This window comes from Vidua chalybeata, chromosome 2 (assembly GCF_026979565.1).
Source record: "Vidua chalybeata isolate OUT-0048 chromosome 2, bVidCha1 merged haplotype, whole genome shotgun sequence".
NCBI lineage: Eukaryota > Metazoa > Chordata > Aves > Passeriformes > Viduidae > Vidua > Vidua chalybeata.
This window is the reverse complement of record NC_071531.1, coordinates 39,340,361-39,356,228: the sequence shown is the minus strand read 5'-3', so window position 1 is coordinate 39,356,228 and position 15,868 is coordinate 39,340,361. Positions and strand designations below refer to the sequence as shown.

The 15,868-nt window shown below is 40.9% G+C and overlaps 1 protein-coding gene and 1 long non-coding RNA gene across 4 annotated transcripts in view; one reads left to right on the top strand and one right to left on the bottom strand.

The window, feature by feature from the left end:
- Window positions 1–12,384: 12,384 nt before the first annotated feature.
- On the bottom strand, window positions 12,385–14,981 carry LOC128783773 (uncharacterized). 3 transcript variants are annotated; one of them, XR_008429237.1, is made up of 3 exons: window positions 14,907–14,981; window positions 14,174–14,268; window positions 12,385–12,769 (listed from the first exon to the last, which is right to left on the bottom strand). It is a non-coding gene; the product is annotated as an uncharacterized LOC128783773 (long non-coding RNA). The 3 variants fall into 3 exon arrangements; XR_008429239.1 differs by lacking the exon at window positions 14,907–14,981 and adding an exon at window positions 14,772–14,847; XR_008429238.1 differs by lacking the exon at window positions 14,907–14,981 and adding an exon at window positions 14,410–14,474.
- The window catches only part of UBAC2 (UBA domain containing 2), an 87,328-nt gene continuing 86,326 nt past the window's right edge, over window positions 14,867–15,868 (top strand). The window contains exon 1 of the mRNA XM_053934816.1: window positions 14,867–14,990. Within this exon, the coding sequence (XP_053790791.1) occupies window positions 14,960–14,990 (31 nt within the window). The 5' untranslated portion in view covers window positions 14,867–14,959. The remainder of the gene's footprint in view (window positions 14,991–15,868) is intronic.

Here is a 15,868-nt window from a genome sequence, read left to right as displayed (position 1 = left end):
GATGTTCCAGCTGTGTTTTTAAGACACCTCACACACAGCAAGGCCTGAATATCGAGGCATGCTGTAGAAATAACTGGAATCTCCCTCATATGTCAAAATTCATGTAGGGGATTGGGATCAGCAGAGCTCATTGAAGCTGATGTGTGCATTTCAGGATTTTACACCTACCCTTTGACTGCAAGGTTACAGTGTTGACTCAGCCTCTAGTTTACTTCCTCTCGGATTTCCCCATCTTCAGATTTTGTTTCCTCTATCTATTGTAGGAGTGAAATGTTACAAAACAGACATTGAGATCCTTTTATAAACATTGCTTTTGAGTAAAATTATGGATTAACATAACATTATAAAAACGGTTTTATTGATTATTAGTTGGCAATAACTGCGATATTAAACTTTTTTTTTTTTTGAGGATTGACATTGATTTCTTGTTCATGGTTGAAAGACATATAAGATCTTGATTCTGTGCTATTGACAGCTCTTTGGCAACACTCTCTTCAGGATCATGCACCTTACCATGAATATTCATTTCTTGCAATCTGCTTCATGATCCAATACTTTAGAGTAACAAAAGTCAGAATTATTTAACATTCAAGGAGCAATCACTAGAGAAGTTAAGAGTTTCTGTTTCCTCACTTCTGGCTGAGATATGGAGAATGGTGAAAGAAAATTTTGAGTGGCTCCTTTAATATGGAGCAGCCAGGAAAAGAAGGACTTGGGGTGCTGATGAATCAGAATCTCAACATGGGCAATGTGTGCTTGTAGCCCAGAAGGCCAAGCATATCCTGGGCTGCACCAAGAGCAGCATGGCCAGCAGGTCAAGGGAGGTGATTCTGCCCCTCTGCTCTGCTCACATCCCAGCTGGAGTGCTGCATCCAGCTCTGGGTCCCCAAGGTAAGGGTGCTGGAGCAAGTACAGAGGAGTACTACAAATGTGATCAAATGGCTGGAGCATCTCTTCTATGAAGACAGGCTGACAGAGTTGGGGCTGCTCAGCCTGGAAGACAAAAAGCTCCAGAGAGACCATGTAGTGGCCTCCCAGTACCTAAAAGGGGGTACAAGAGAGCTGGAGAGGGACTTTTTACAAGGGCCTGTAGTTATAGGACAAAGGTGAATGGCTTTAAACTGGAGGAGGAGGGTAGATTTAGATTAGATTTGAGAATGAAATTCTTCTTTCTGAGGCTGGTGAGGCACTGGAACAGGTTGCCCAGAGACATTGTGGATACTCCATTCCTGGGAGTGTTCAAGGTCAGACTGGATGGGACTCTGAGCAACCTGGTCTAGCAAAAGGTGTCCCTGCTCTTGTCAGGTGATTGGAACTTGATGATCTTTAAGGTCACTTCCAATCCAAACTATTCTATGATTCTAATATTCACAAATACCAAAATCACACTTTGAGGGTTTCAGCTGCTTTGTCTATTTCATTAATAAATCCTTACATGACTGTCACTGAGTGACAACCTTGTGGGGAAGGAGAGGCAGAGCAACTTGCCTGTGGCAGCACAAGTCATGGGTGGAATGAGGATGATGAGACAGGATTTCCTGCCTCCCAAATCTCTTCAGGTTCTTCCAGATCAGGCTGCCTCCCAAGCAGGTAATTACATGCATATCAGTCACACCTCTTATAATTTTCTTATCTTTATTTATGAGCGGTGATTCTCCTACTTAACTCAGTTGTACTTCACTGCATTAATTAGCTGTGCTTAACAAAACAAAACAAAACAAAACAACTCAGAGAAGTATTTTGTTAGTGTGTTCATGAAGTCAGTTCCAAGAGAGGTAACTAAGCTTTTAACAAGGCTAGAAAAAACAAACAAACAAACAAACAAACACAAAACCAAAAACAAACAAACAAACAAAAACCAAAACAAAACAACAACAACAACAAAAAAACAACCAAAGCCCAATTACAAAATATTTGAAAGTGCTTATTTCTCTGCCAATCAAATGTGGTAAAGACACTTAATCACCCACAACTCTGAGGGTGAATTAGTTGCAAGGAAAATTATATCTGCATGTCTTGTTTGTGTTCAGGAAAGAGATTTGCATGCCTAAACAAAATGAACTTTAACAGAATTTAAAAAACTCACACATTTTGTAAGTGAGATGGTTTTTGTATAAAGTGATAAGAGGAAGCTATATCTTTTCTCAGTTTTGGAGGAGGAAGAGGGCAAATTCTCAACTGCAATTAAGTGATTTTGGTTCAAGGCAATTCATGGATGGAGCTCTATTTTTTTAATCCATCTAATGATCTACATCAAATATATGAGACTTTCAACTCTGAAATTCATTTTGACAGGTGGGGAGAGAATGGCTGTTTTGAAAGCAACCTTGCCTACACATTAAAGAAACTGTTGGCCGATTTAATTAGACTTGTTATATTGTTTCATTTTCCATGCCATTGAACAATTCTGCTCTCTGTTCCAGTCATGCAGTATTTTGTCCTTTGAGGCTGGTGGGTTTGTTTCAAAAGTACCTCATCCTTTTGACATTTTATCCAAACTGAATTGCCTCACAGAATCACAGAAAGAATTATAGAATATTCTGAGTTGGAAAGGATCCAGAAGGATCCTTGAGTTCAACTCTTAAGTGAACAGCCCCTATGGGCACCTTCATTGTTTCTGAAGAGTTCTTGCCTCTCTATCTCCATTTAAGAAGGGGCACACAGAGAGCAGGATGTCAGGTGTGCACACCAAGACAATGGCTAGATGATATCGCCCAGAATACCTAGAAAAGTGAACACAAATTCTGAGCACAGTTTCTGCATACATAGGCTATTTTTAATGTACACAGCCACAATTAATTTCTTAAAATTAATAATCTTCTGGTCTGCTGCTTCTGACTCCTTCTCATCTCCCCAAAGAAGAGCTGTGTCAGTTAGCTGTGTTTTGACATCACTATCAGTTTGCCCAAAAATTTCAAAAGAACAAAACAGAATCATTGCTCTATCCTTTGCATAGCTGGTCTGAGTAAGAGAGCATTGCTACTTTTACAAAATAAGAGTAGTAATGCTTTATAATTATTATTTTTGTTACAATTGTTTGCATAAGTGAAGTAGGGCGGAGGTGACCCTACAAAATACTGCTAATTGCATTTCCCAAAACACATGAGTAAGGCTCCAGAGATAATAAAGTGCCTTTTATTTGCTTTGGTGTTTTCTTTCTGAATCTCTGGGCCCAACTTGCATCACATTTTTCAAATCTTTCTTTGCAATGTCAAGGCCTCAAAGCCTTTCCTTTGGAAACATAAAATAGAAATTCTCTAAAAATATCTGGATTTCACATAAAAGAAGGTCATAGAAGGTACTAAATCTCATAATAAAGTTACAGGATGCTGTAATACATCTGGGCTGCTTTTCTATTTTGCAGCACCTGCAGTACTAAGGTAGAATGGCAAAGGCAGGTACTGAAACACACGTTGCTACCAGCTTGTCTGTACATGTTCTCCAAACAAATATTTCTATGCTTCAGGGCTGTAAGCTGTGATGAGCAAAATACATGCATGTGTGTATATATGTATATGTATACATACACACACACACACACACACACATGTATCAAAACAAAATCTAAAACCACATTAACATGAGAGGAGAATCAAACCTTTACCTTTGCATTATTTTTGAGTACTTGTCTACACAAGGGACAGCCAAAACTGAGGAGGAAGTACAATCAGCATATAACCTAGTCATGGGGCTAATAGACAAGGAGAAATCCTCCTCTAACCATCCAAGATGTTGACCCAGAATGCAGAAATAACCCCATCTGAGTGCTATATTCATGGGTCATGTGGTGTAAGTCATGAAATAGCTGAGCAGGACAGCACCACAGGGTTTCACTCCTGTGCAAGGTGACGCTTCTCTTGGAGGTGGTATTGATGGAGGTCATGGTGGGCTGGGTGAGTGAACACTTTAGCCTCACATTTGATTTCCACTTGTAAACTTGGGCTGGAAAGCAGCCTCTTTACCATCACTTTCTTGTTCCCAGCATCTTCTTGCTTGGTGAGCACAAGTTATGAAAAATTCTTTAAATGTGTTTACATGAAGGAAAAGCCTGAAACGATGAGTGCTAGAAAGATGTTGTGCACCAAGTGATAGTATTGAGTCTCTTGCTGGTGTTTTGTGTGCAAAAGTTATTCTATGTTAGATTAAACTAAACCTCAAGACAGCTTTTCTTGTAAAATAGGAAAGTCCATGCAGAGGGCAGATATTAAATAATTATTAAACTCAAATTATGTCTCATAGCTATTGCACAAGACTTTCCACACAGGAAGCCTTAAAAAAAAGTCACTTGACATAGGAGGAGAGTGGATGAGGCATTTGGCCCCTGGCACTTAAGTCATAGAGCATAGAACCATAAAATCATAGAATCATATGGAGTCATAGAATCATAGAATGGTTCAGGTTGAAGAAAAGCTCTAAGATCCTTGAGTCCAATCATTAACCCTGAACTGCCAAGTCCACCACTAAACCATGTCCCTACGTGCCACATCTACCTGTCTTTTAAATACCTCTAGTGACTCAACCACTTCTCTGGGTAGCCTGTTCCAATGCTTGACAACTCTTTCTGTGGAGAAAATTTTCCTAATAGCCAGCCTGTATGTTTCTTCTACCAGCTGTGCTGTGCTGCGCTGCTGGCAGCCATCACCAGAGAGATTGTAACAACCTGCTTCAGGGAAGCAAGGGAGAACAGTAATATTAATTATGTAATAACCCATGACAGCACTCAGGATGAACTGTTCTGTGACCTTCCCCAGCACTGAGGTCAGGCCTATAGTTCCCCAGATCCTCCTTCCAGCCCTTCTTAGATAGGTGTTACATTTAGTAATTAGGGCATCCCATTTGCTGACTTCCAGTCAACCAGGACCTCTCCACTGAGCCAGGGCTGCTGGTAAATGATGGAAAATGGTCTGGTGACAAGTTCTGCCAAATCCCTTGGTGCCCTTGGGTGGATCCCATCCGGCCCTGTAGACTTGTGTGTATCTAAAGTGGTATAAGCATCTGAGGTCACACCTCCATTTTCATTCTTTTGAACCCACACAATTTAATTAGGGTTCCCTGTTGCCATAGAGCAGCTCAGCTGATTGAAAGACCAGGTACCTGTGCAAAGAAACAGTGACAGAGCCATATTAGCAGCCCACTCCTTCATGTTTGGGCAGTGGGAATATGCAGAACCAATTAGTCAAATTATGAGCACTGTCACAGCAGGAAAGAGATGAAATAATCCCTGTTGGGTCTGAAGACAGTTTGATTGTGAAAGCTGTTGGCAAAGATTCCTAGGCCTAGAAGTGATTTGTCAGTCAGGCTACCCCATTTTGTTATACTGTGAATAAAAACCAAGACACTCATTTGTACACTGTGATTTAAGGGGGAAGGGTTATTGGTCAATAAAGCTTTGTAGGAGACAGGAACATCTATTGTTTAATCACCTTCTCAAATAGGCCAAAATCTAGAGCTTCTTTTAAACATGCTTTTTTTTTTTTTTTGTTTTTTTTGTTTTTTTTTTTTTTTTTGTTTTTTTTTTTTTTTTTTTGTTGGTTAAATTATTATTTTTAAATCTTTTCAAATTTCTTTCATTCCTCAGATCTGTGGGAAAGACAGCCAGGGTGCTGACAGAGGGACCATAATTGCTGTGGTTTAGCCAAGACAATATTAGCACCTGGATTTTGGCAACATTTTCTGTTTTTTTCAAATGAATTCAGCTTACCTCTTAAATGTGACAACATAGGAAAGAGAAAATACTCCACCTTTACCTCTACCCACTGTGAAACTCTATATGATTTTTTTCTCCACATTCTAATTAAATCCTTGACGTTCTTAATTCTGCAGTGACTAATCTACTACCCCTTTGAATCTCAGTTTTGTTCTCAAAGTCTGAAACATTCTTATCTTGAATCCAGGCCAATGCCTTTTTAATTATGGCTATGTCTGAGAAGATCATCTTTGTTGTTACTATATCAGCAAGACAAAATGAAGAAACCAAATACGTGATGAAAGACACACACCTTTAATAATTTTCCACGTCAGTCGTGTTTCTCAGGCCCCACCCCACATTCTTACCATAGCTGGTTGCACAATGTCACTTGAATTAAGTGATCCACTTACTGATTTTCTTCCTTGTGCTTCTTGCAGAGAAGGGAAAAGCCAAGTTTCATGCTCCCTGGATTTAGAAAGTATTAGCCCCTTACTTTCAAAGAACCTTGAAACTTCCTTAAGAGTGCTCAAACACTGGTGAGTCATCAAATTTCAGTTCAAAGTCTATAAAATCGAGTTTTAAATTATAGTAGAATTTTTTTTTCTAGCATTGCACAATGAGATCTCTTGCGGTTTTCTGCTCATTTCAGAGAAGAGTTCATTCCATAGGCTGAAGCTGCTGATAGCATGTGCCATTACTATGACATAGTCAGTGATCAGCCCAGGTTTTCATTAAGCATTTTCTATGACAGAAGTACCAATCGTAGAAAAAAATTACTTTTTAAACTCTGGGTTTTTTTGCTGGAGCAGTTCCCTGATCTCTTTAGCAGCCTCCCAGCACCTCCTTAGTTTAGCTCACAGATTATGGATTGTGTGTACTGTAGTTCTGTGTGCATGTACATGAAATATTTATTGGCAAGTACTCTGCAAGAAAAGTTACTTACCTGCACATTATTTGGAGGGTTTTACTGTGTGTTGCCTACACCCACACGGTCCTATAATATTTGCATTTTACACAGGAAAGACACTTTTTGCACTTCTTTTGTACCTCATGTGGAATATGAAGTTACTCAGAATACAGAACACCCTAGTTAGTGCAGCTCAGGAAACCTTTTTGTTGCATGAACTCACAGAAAAGAAAGAGGCTCGGTGAACACCACATGCAAAGCAACAAGAATTCTTCAAGATAGTTCAGTAATGCTGCTTTTAGTATTTTCCTTTATCTTGTTTTCTTTTTCATCTTTTCTTTCTCTTTTTTAAAGTCATCATGCCACCCTGCACAGACCACCATGCTATTGGTGTTACCTTTCCTGTCAATCCCCTTTACCACTTCTCCTCCTCAGAGCTTTTTATGGATTCCTCCTCCGCCTGTGTCAGGGGTTAAGACCTGCCAACTTGCATAACCCCAAGTGTGCCTCTGTTTTTTTCTCCTGTCTCTTGCTCCACCCTGTGCTAATTCTGCACATTCCACCCAGCCTTCCTCTCGGACCACTCCCTTCCTCTCTCTTTTTGTTCTCGCCTTAGTATCTCCATTCATGCCATCGACATCCATGTAGAGCAAAGGCGGCCTCCCACTGGATGTCAGTTCCGTGTCCTCCCGCTCCCCTCTCAAAACAAAGGCGGAGCGCGGCAGAGCCCATCTGCTCCCTGAATCATCCCGGCTGTGACGGCCACTTTCCATCTGCCCCAGCTTGCTGCTGCACTGTCTGCGGTTTGGAAGTTTAAAGTGCACCCATCTGAGCCAAAGTCTGCTGAAAACATAGCAGGCTTCTGGCTGATGAATTCAGGGCACTGTGAATCAGGCCATAAATCACCTGGGGCTGGCATGCTCTTTTTTTTTTTCTTTGTAGCATTCTTTTTTTCTTTCCTGTTTTAGAGCAGAATGTACTGACACATCTCAGTTGTTGCATCAAATGCAGATACTTAAGCCCCAAATTGGTGCTTTTCCTAAGCATGGTGTCTACCAACACAACGACCGTCAGAAGAAAGCAATTAACTTATAAGCAAGCAAAATTTCTGGGGTTTGTGTGAGGCAGCCTAGGATACAAACACTTAATTTTTGCCCCCAAATGTACATGTCACCAGTGAAATCATTGATGCTGAATTCAGCTGAAAAGCTGCTTCTCCTGTATACACAAACATATCAGCTCTTACTCATATTGACTGCACAACAAGTTAAAATCATTTTTTGTTGAGACCTTAACCATGTTGCTGTGGAAGAACTAACTGCCATGAAATCTGGAATCAAAATCGTAGGAGAATGGCTGAGAAAACTTTCTTCACAATTTACATTCACATACAAAATTAATCAACAGCAGTGTTCCATCCAGTACTCATGAAGTATGTGTACTAACCCTTTCTTGTCAGCTGTGTAAAATGACTTATGTGGAAAATATATAGTTACTAGTATAAATACATACCTCAGAAACAACTGCTGCAGTGAATGCATGTCTGGTACGTATAAAGGAGTGTATTGACTTTGATGGTTTATTTTTTTCCCACTTGAAAAGTTTGCTAACTTAGTTTACAGTAGGGACAAAGCAATAAACTTGAGCTTTAGTATGAGCAGATTTAGTATTTCATAACTATTTCTTAAGGGCCAAAAATGGCCTCAACCTTTAGCACAACTGCCAGATCAATATATGAGCCAGGAGGACATGTCTGGGCTCCAGCTACCCAGCTACCCAACGCTGCTTGTGTTCCCAGAAGAGGAACAAGAGCTCCAGCACATGTAAAATAGAAAAGATTAATGGTGTGTTTTACACACCTCTTCAAAAAGGGCCTTCCAGTTTCTCGTCTTGCAATGAATTCCCAGTTACTGTTTCATTTTTCCTCAGTGCAGCTGCATTTGCTTCAGAGGAGCTACACTAGAGCAGTGAGGCTTGCAGCCCAGGCTGCTCTGTCCAGGCTGAAGGCCATGTGGGAAGAATCCCCTGGAAGCTTCATCAGCCAGGCATTTTGGGGTTTACTTTGAAAATTGTGGTGATACAAAATGTCGGTGCTGGTTTCTCTGGCTTAACACCCCAGTCAAGTCTGTCCTGGGAGCTCAGTGGCAAACTTCTCTCACTGTGGTGCCAGCTGACCAGAAAGTGACACTGTCCCACCTCCTGGGTGAGGTGAGGAAGAGCCCAGAATGGCAGCTGAGTGAGTCATCATGCCAGGAAAGATTTCTTTGCCACTGTTGGTGATTTCTACTACAACTAGCCCCACAACCACAGATTTTTATTGTACCCCAATTTATAAAGCACTCTAGACATTTTAGAAATGTATTAAGTATATTAAATTGTGTTCAGCAAGTAAACAAGAAATACTTCCTATGTGCAGAGAAGGCAATTATGCAGTAAGAATGCCAGTTTTTGCATTTAATGAGTTTTATATTTCAGTCTCTGACTAGATCCAATCTTCAGTTTTAGAAATCTAACTGGCATTACAATGTCTGTAGCTGCAAACAGATAATGCTCCATATTGGAAAAAGTATAACAAAGAATCAAGAATAATTATAATAAACAATTGTAATAAACAATTTTTAATAGCCCTACTATACCTAAACATTATTTATGAATACACTGATTGTTTTTACAGTAGTTCCTCATTCTGATAATGAAAAGCAGTTTGGTTTTCTGATGGCCATTTAAAGGACACAGCTGGGCAAAATTTTACACTTTTGTATGCTAAAGCTTTTTGACACCTAACTTTGCCATTACCAACATTTATGGAGGAGAAAAGAAAACCTGGGAATGCTTATTTCCTGTAAGTGTACATATTTCTATTTCAAATATTGTGCAAGCATATTGCTGGGATGAACATTATTTATTCTTTTACAAAATCTTCTGAGAGATCACTGTATTTAAATAAAATTATATGAACACAAACTTCTTCTGATTTCAGTAAGTAGGTGAAAAAAAGACAAGACTATTCCTTCATGTTCAAATTTAACTCAAATACAAATGAGATAATGAGAACTGCTTAAAGCTTTATTGGTTTTTTTAATCTCTTAGCAGTGTTATGCTACAGGCCTGATAACATCATGATGTGGCTCATCAGGTATTCCCTTAAACACAGATTTGCCTCCAAGTGTAAACACAGGTGATTAATAATCTTTGCACTGTGTGGAGATACACAGATAGCATTAGAATATGGATGTGAAGCAAGAGGATGAGGAATATCTGAGAAATAGAGAAATATGAGTAGCTATCAGGGAGAAGGAAGGCCTTTAAAAACCTTATAAATATCTTCTAACATCTGATTTTCAGAATAGGCAATTTCAGCACAGTCATACCTGTGTGGAACAATGCAAATAATTTTCTGCATCTTAAAGGCTCTAGTGTTTTTGCTATCACTGATAGTTATCTTGGGTAATTTAGCATATGCTCCAGATCTCAAAGGTACTCTTTGACATAAATTCAGTGTGAAATAGATGACTAGTGCTTGATCTCTTGTATGCATCAGAGAACACAGATATGCAAAGTACATTGTATTATGCAATGCTATACATAATTATTTGCCCTCCTAATGGATTCCTTAATTGGGTCTTCTGAGCACTGTGCTTAAACATTATCATTTTGCTAATGCTTACTATGTTTCACAATTTACTTTGCAGTAAATTAATGGCCTTCAAATGAGTGATCTAAAATGCAGCAACAGCTGCTCAAACAAGGGCAGCGAGACCAGTGCATTTTTAATTCTCACAAGAAGTCTCATCTAAGTGAAATAAAACATGAATATAGGCAGATTGGTTCTGAAGCTTCTTAATTGTTGATTTTAATCTGAATTTTTAATATTCTATCTTAACCTTGCTTCCCAATATGTTTGTATTAGGATCTGGTTCCTGATTATGCCTGCCATATGTTCTTGTTTTTCACAGGATCTCAACCTTTATTGAAATAAATTTATTGAAAATAAATGTGACATGGAATTTAAGTACCTTTAGGCAGTGTTTTACAAGTAGTTAGAGATTGAGCTTCTGATCAAGTGCTTGGTGCTGTACCTTGAACACAGAGATGTCAACATCTGGGTGCATTTGGTGCCAGTGCTTAGGATCACATGACTGATGGTTAAAAGGGAAAGGGAAGTGATGGTTAAGACCTGTAATGTAAAACTGTATGTGGCTCAGCTCCAGATAAGCCAGTACCTTAAAGTGTTAGTGCACTGTCATTGCCTACCATTCAGGGGATCCGGCTGAAAAACAAGATAGTGATCTGTTTGAGTTACTGAAGCAATAGTTGCCCACATCCATGTTACCAGACACTGGCATGGCATCCAGGTTTAACACGGCATTTTAAGTTTTGCAAAAAATCTCATGGCTAGAACCTTAACTAATGAAACATGTTTCAGTATCCTAATTTTTTTTATAATAGTGTGATGCAAAATCAATTGCAAAAATAACCAACAAAGCCCAATACTCCTTCAGCAACTCCATTGCTCCTTATCAACAGTACGCCTACCAGCTCTACATGCAAAGAACTAAGCTAGAAAACATTCTGTATCTTCTAGCTCCAGTAAAAAACCACAAAACTATGTAATAAAATGATAAACACACACCAGACTTTAAGAGGACAGGAGGTCTGCTGCAGTATAAAGTCTTGTTCACTTCTGAATGAGTGAAAGAAATTCACTAATTTTGGAAAGGTACAGGCCAAATCAGTCTGATTTCAGCAGAGTGAGTATCTGCCTTCTCTCCTTCCTCCTGTTCCTATGCAAGCTGCTATCAGCAAGCTGCACTGCTGCTGGATTTTTGCAGGGTATGTGTGTTGCACAGCTGTTTTCCTTAACATCTTCTGTAACTGAACACAAAGGTTAGAAACTGTAGGGAGAAGTTACTGAAATAATTAAATTTAGCACTAACCTCTCTATGTATCTGTTAATATTTCAGGTAATTGTAGTAGCAAGAGCTACTATGAATGCCACGGAAACCCTAGATGTCAAAGAGACAGAGAACACTTGCAATTAACCTGCAGAATCTTTAACCTGCACTGAGTTTAGTCAGAAAATTCCTAAGCAAGGTATTACATTTCCATCCTGTTTTACTCTGCTGCTGTCCTTCATTCTATCTGCCAGAGGAGCATCTGACTGTTGGAGATTAATTAGTTAGAGAGCAATTAAGAATTGCTTCAGAAACATCACAAGTTCAGAGAAGAAAGCAACCTCATCATTTTAGAAAATAGTTAGAAATCTAAATTCCAGTCTCCTGGGATTTTCTTTTGAGCAGGAAATGTAAATAACTTTCTTTTGACCATACCACATTGACCCCACTAACTAGATGTAATAAACAAATGGGAGATATTCAAGCTGACATTTGAGCAGTGTCAAAGCCTTCTAAGCTTGTTCTGAGTAGATTAGTAGATAAGTGCTAGCCTTCCTATTCTGGGATATGTTCCAAGGCAAGCATGAGGACTGATGATTTCATTTAACTCCAAAGTAGTCAGCACTGTATACTTCAACAATGCAAATAATTTGCTTAATACTCATGACACGCTACCAGTTGACAGTGACAGTGTTGTGATAAAAATACCTCTCTTCTTGGCACTCTATCTGAGGGCAAAAACTACATTTCCTCTACTATTCAATCAGTATGTGAAATTATAATTATTAGCAAGGGGTGTGCAGTTTTCTCAAAAATACATAGTGGATCTCATCTGCTGTAATCTCAGAAAAATTGACATCATAATTAAAAAAAAAAAAAAAGGGATAAAAACATCAGGGGTTTCATAGACTCCGTAATGTATTTGTAGACATTTATAAGATAGCAGCAAATAGATTGAGAGCCAGCTGCCTTGTATTCCAACAGTATTGACAAATCTGCAAGGGTTTTGGTTTGCTGTTGGGAGAAGCTTGCCAGCTATTGCTACTCATCCAGCTTTGCTATATCTGTCAATGATAACTAGTCCACAGAGCTGCTTTCAAAATGGCCCTTAAATATTTCCCAAATGCATCTTCATTCAGTGGAATACATGCCTAAGTTTCTAGTATGTTCAGTGATTATGACTTGAATCCAATTCCAGCGCCTGACGTTGCAGAGGAGAATCCCTCTAATATGATTACCTTGCAGGACATCAATCTAGGGAAATCTTCAAAGCAGAGCCTATAAAACAGAAAAATACTAGGTCTTGGCTCTTAGGGCTGTAAACTTCTAAATAATGATTGCTCTGTCACTAGATTCTGAGAGAATGTGAAAAGAAAAAAAAGCAAGCTTTATCTTCAGCGCTGAAACAACATTCCTAAACCTATTACACAGGCAATACTGGAAAAGTTTGGATACTGGATAGCTTTTATCCTCACCTATAGTAAAGCCAGATCCACAAAAAGGATTAATTACTTTAAGTGGAGGTTAGTAAAAAAAGTTCAAAATGGTAATTAATTAAGCCATGAGTACCTCATTAGATCCCTAAAGCTTCAGAAGGCACCCAAGTTTTTCCCAAAGAGGTTTCACGCTGGAGCTATTACAAGCTTTGCAGGCTTTGCACCTCCTTATTTACCTTCCATTCCTTAGAAATGAGGGTTGCCTGTCACTTTTGTGTGGTTACAGGCATTCAGCAGTGCACTGGCAAGACAGAGTTTGCATATGTAGCACACAGCAGCCAGAGTCATTTGCATTTGAAAGAAAGAAGGAAAATTTCTGTAGCAAATAATTTATTCCAGCTGTGTTTTAACAGCAGAGAGTAAGCTGGTTTTCTGTAGCCAAAGACACAAAGTATGTGACGGGTTTCATGCTGTGAATCCAATTTAGATTATTTTCGGAGGAAAGAACCTCAGCTTGGGATAAGTCAGGATTTCCAATGTGCTATCTCTTTGTCTCTTCTTCCTGGCAGGTTTAGATATACCTCCTGCTCTGTGAGCAGATTGTGAGTTCCAATCCCACCTGCCTGATGCAGGCCTTGTACAGAGAGAACAAGTGAGCAACAGAAATCTGAAGTTAGTGCTGGAAATTGGCCATTTTAAAAATACATGCTGATATGCTGATCTTAGCTGAAGTCTTTGTGGGCCAAAGCAAAAGGTCGTTTTATGTCCCCTTGGCAGTGTTTAAGAGATTATGTTTACAAAGTTTCAGGAACTCAGCATTTCTGAGTGCTAGCTAATAGTTGCATTTGAATGCAATTATTAAAATGCATTTTTATGGTATATTACAAAATTTATGGAATATAAGAAATATATGACTTACCTAAAATTTTTTATTATTGGTTGCCTACTTAAAAATTTTTACCTAGCTGACAAGTTATATTTTGCAGTTCCAGAGCGGCATTGGTTTTCAGTCTTGTACTGCAGTAAGGTAAATGTGACTTGAGGCCTGCAGTTCCATCATCACATGAACACAAAGCTCACACACCTTGTGCTGCAAAGCACTGCCAACTTTTTAAATGCCTAGCATGACTTATTTCAGTAAAGTCTGACTTCTACATTTTCATTGAAAATGTCAGCGAAATTTGGTGCCCTAATAGTTTCAGCCTTATGATACCATATCTCCTATGAAATCGGGAATTCAGCTTACCTCATACTGGGTGCCTACCATGCTGCTAGAGAGCTGGAGTCTGATGTGCCATCAGAGCTTATGGTGATCTCTTCAATGTGGTCCCGTGGTGGAGCCTGGGGAGGAATTAATTTGATCCTAAAGCAGACACTTTCAATTGGCCACCTGAAAAGCTTTCCAAACTCTGCTGTCTGTATTAACTCTGTCTCCGTTAGCTGTAATGACAGCTCACCCACAGCTCCTAATGAGACATTTACCTGCTGGACTCCCAAATCACGGTGAGCCTCGAAGGCCAGAGTTTTCCCAAGTGTAAGGAGCCAGGCTTCCTCAAGGCAACTACATATTTAAAATTTAAATCACAGAATAGTTAGGGCTAGAAGCGGCTTCTGGAGACTAGTCCAACTTCCCAGCCAAGGCAAGGTCACCTGGAGCAGGTGGCACGAGAATGTGCCCAGGCGGGTTTTGAATGTGTCCAGAGAGGGAGACCCCACGCCCTCCCCGGGCAGCCTGTCCGAGTGCTCTGCCACCCTCAGTGGAAAGAAGTTATTCCCATTTCTGGAGGCAGGAGTAATTACAGATAACGCACGCACACCGAAGCGCCGCCCGCGCCCCCACTCACCCGGCGGGCCCGGCAGGGGGCGCCGCACGGTCGCCTGGCGGCGGCGTTTGGCCCATCGCGGCCGCCTTAGCCCTCCCCGAACCCCGGCCCCGGCCCCGGCCCCGGCCCGCCGCGGCTCCTCAGGGGCTGCCCGACCTCGGGGGCTCCGCCAGCCGCGCCCGCCGGCCGGGCCGGGCCGGGCCGCTGCCATGTTCACCAGCACCGGCTCCAACGGGTTCTGTGAGTACCGGCCCCGCCGCGGTCCGGGGAGGGCGGCGGCCAGGGGTGGGAGCGCGGGTGGCGCTGCCGCCGTCGGCCCCGGGGGAGCCGCTGGCTTCGGTCCTCTCTTGGTTGGACTTTTAAACTATGTGACGGCGGGAGGAGCCGCGGGTGTGTCTGTGTATGTGTCTCTGTGTGTGTGTGTCTGCCTGTGTAGGTGTGTGCATGTCCATGTGAGTCTGTGTCTCTCTCTGTGTTTATATGTATTTGCATACATCTATAGAGACCTCCATGCCAAGATACGTATCAAAAAAAGCAAAAAACCCTCTTTTCTTAATGTGAAATTAGACTTATTTTTTTAAAACCAGTTTATTGACAAGGCAAACGTAAGAACTGACGTGCCCGTAGCTCTGCTTAGCTTTATTTTTATGCACAGTACATGTAAATAATTTCATGTCCCGGTCCTACCTGAACTGACTTCACAGGTATCTGGGGTTGGTTCTGAGCTTGTTTTACAGGACACAGAATCTGCAGCGTCTGGAAGCAGCAGTGAGGAGCTGACCTGGCTGCAGTGTGGACTTGGGCACCACAGTCCTAAGAGCAGGCGAGGACAAATGATAAAGCTTTGCTGACTAACTGCGTACTCCTTACAAAATGGGTGGGAGTGTCCGTCTGCTGAAGGGCAGGAAGGCTCTGCAGAGGCATCTGAACAGGCTGGATCAATGGGGCGAGACCAGACAGTATGAGGTTCAAAAAGGTCAAGTGCTGGGTCCTGCACTTGGGTCGCAACCAGCCCAGGCAGCACTACAGATCTGGAGAAGAGTGGCTGGAAAACTGCCCGGAGGAAAACGATCTGGTGCTGGTTGACAGCCAGCTGAACATGAGTCAGTGAGCCCAGG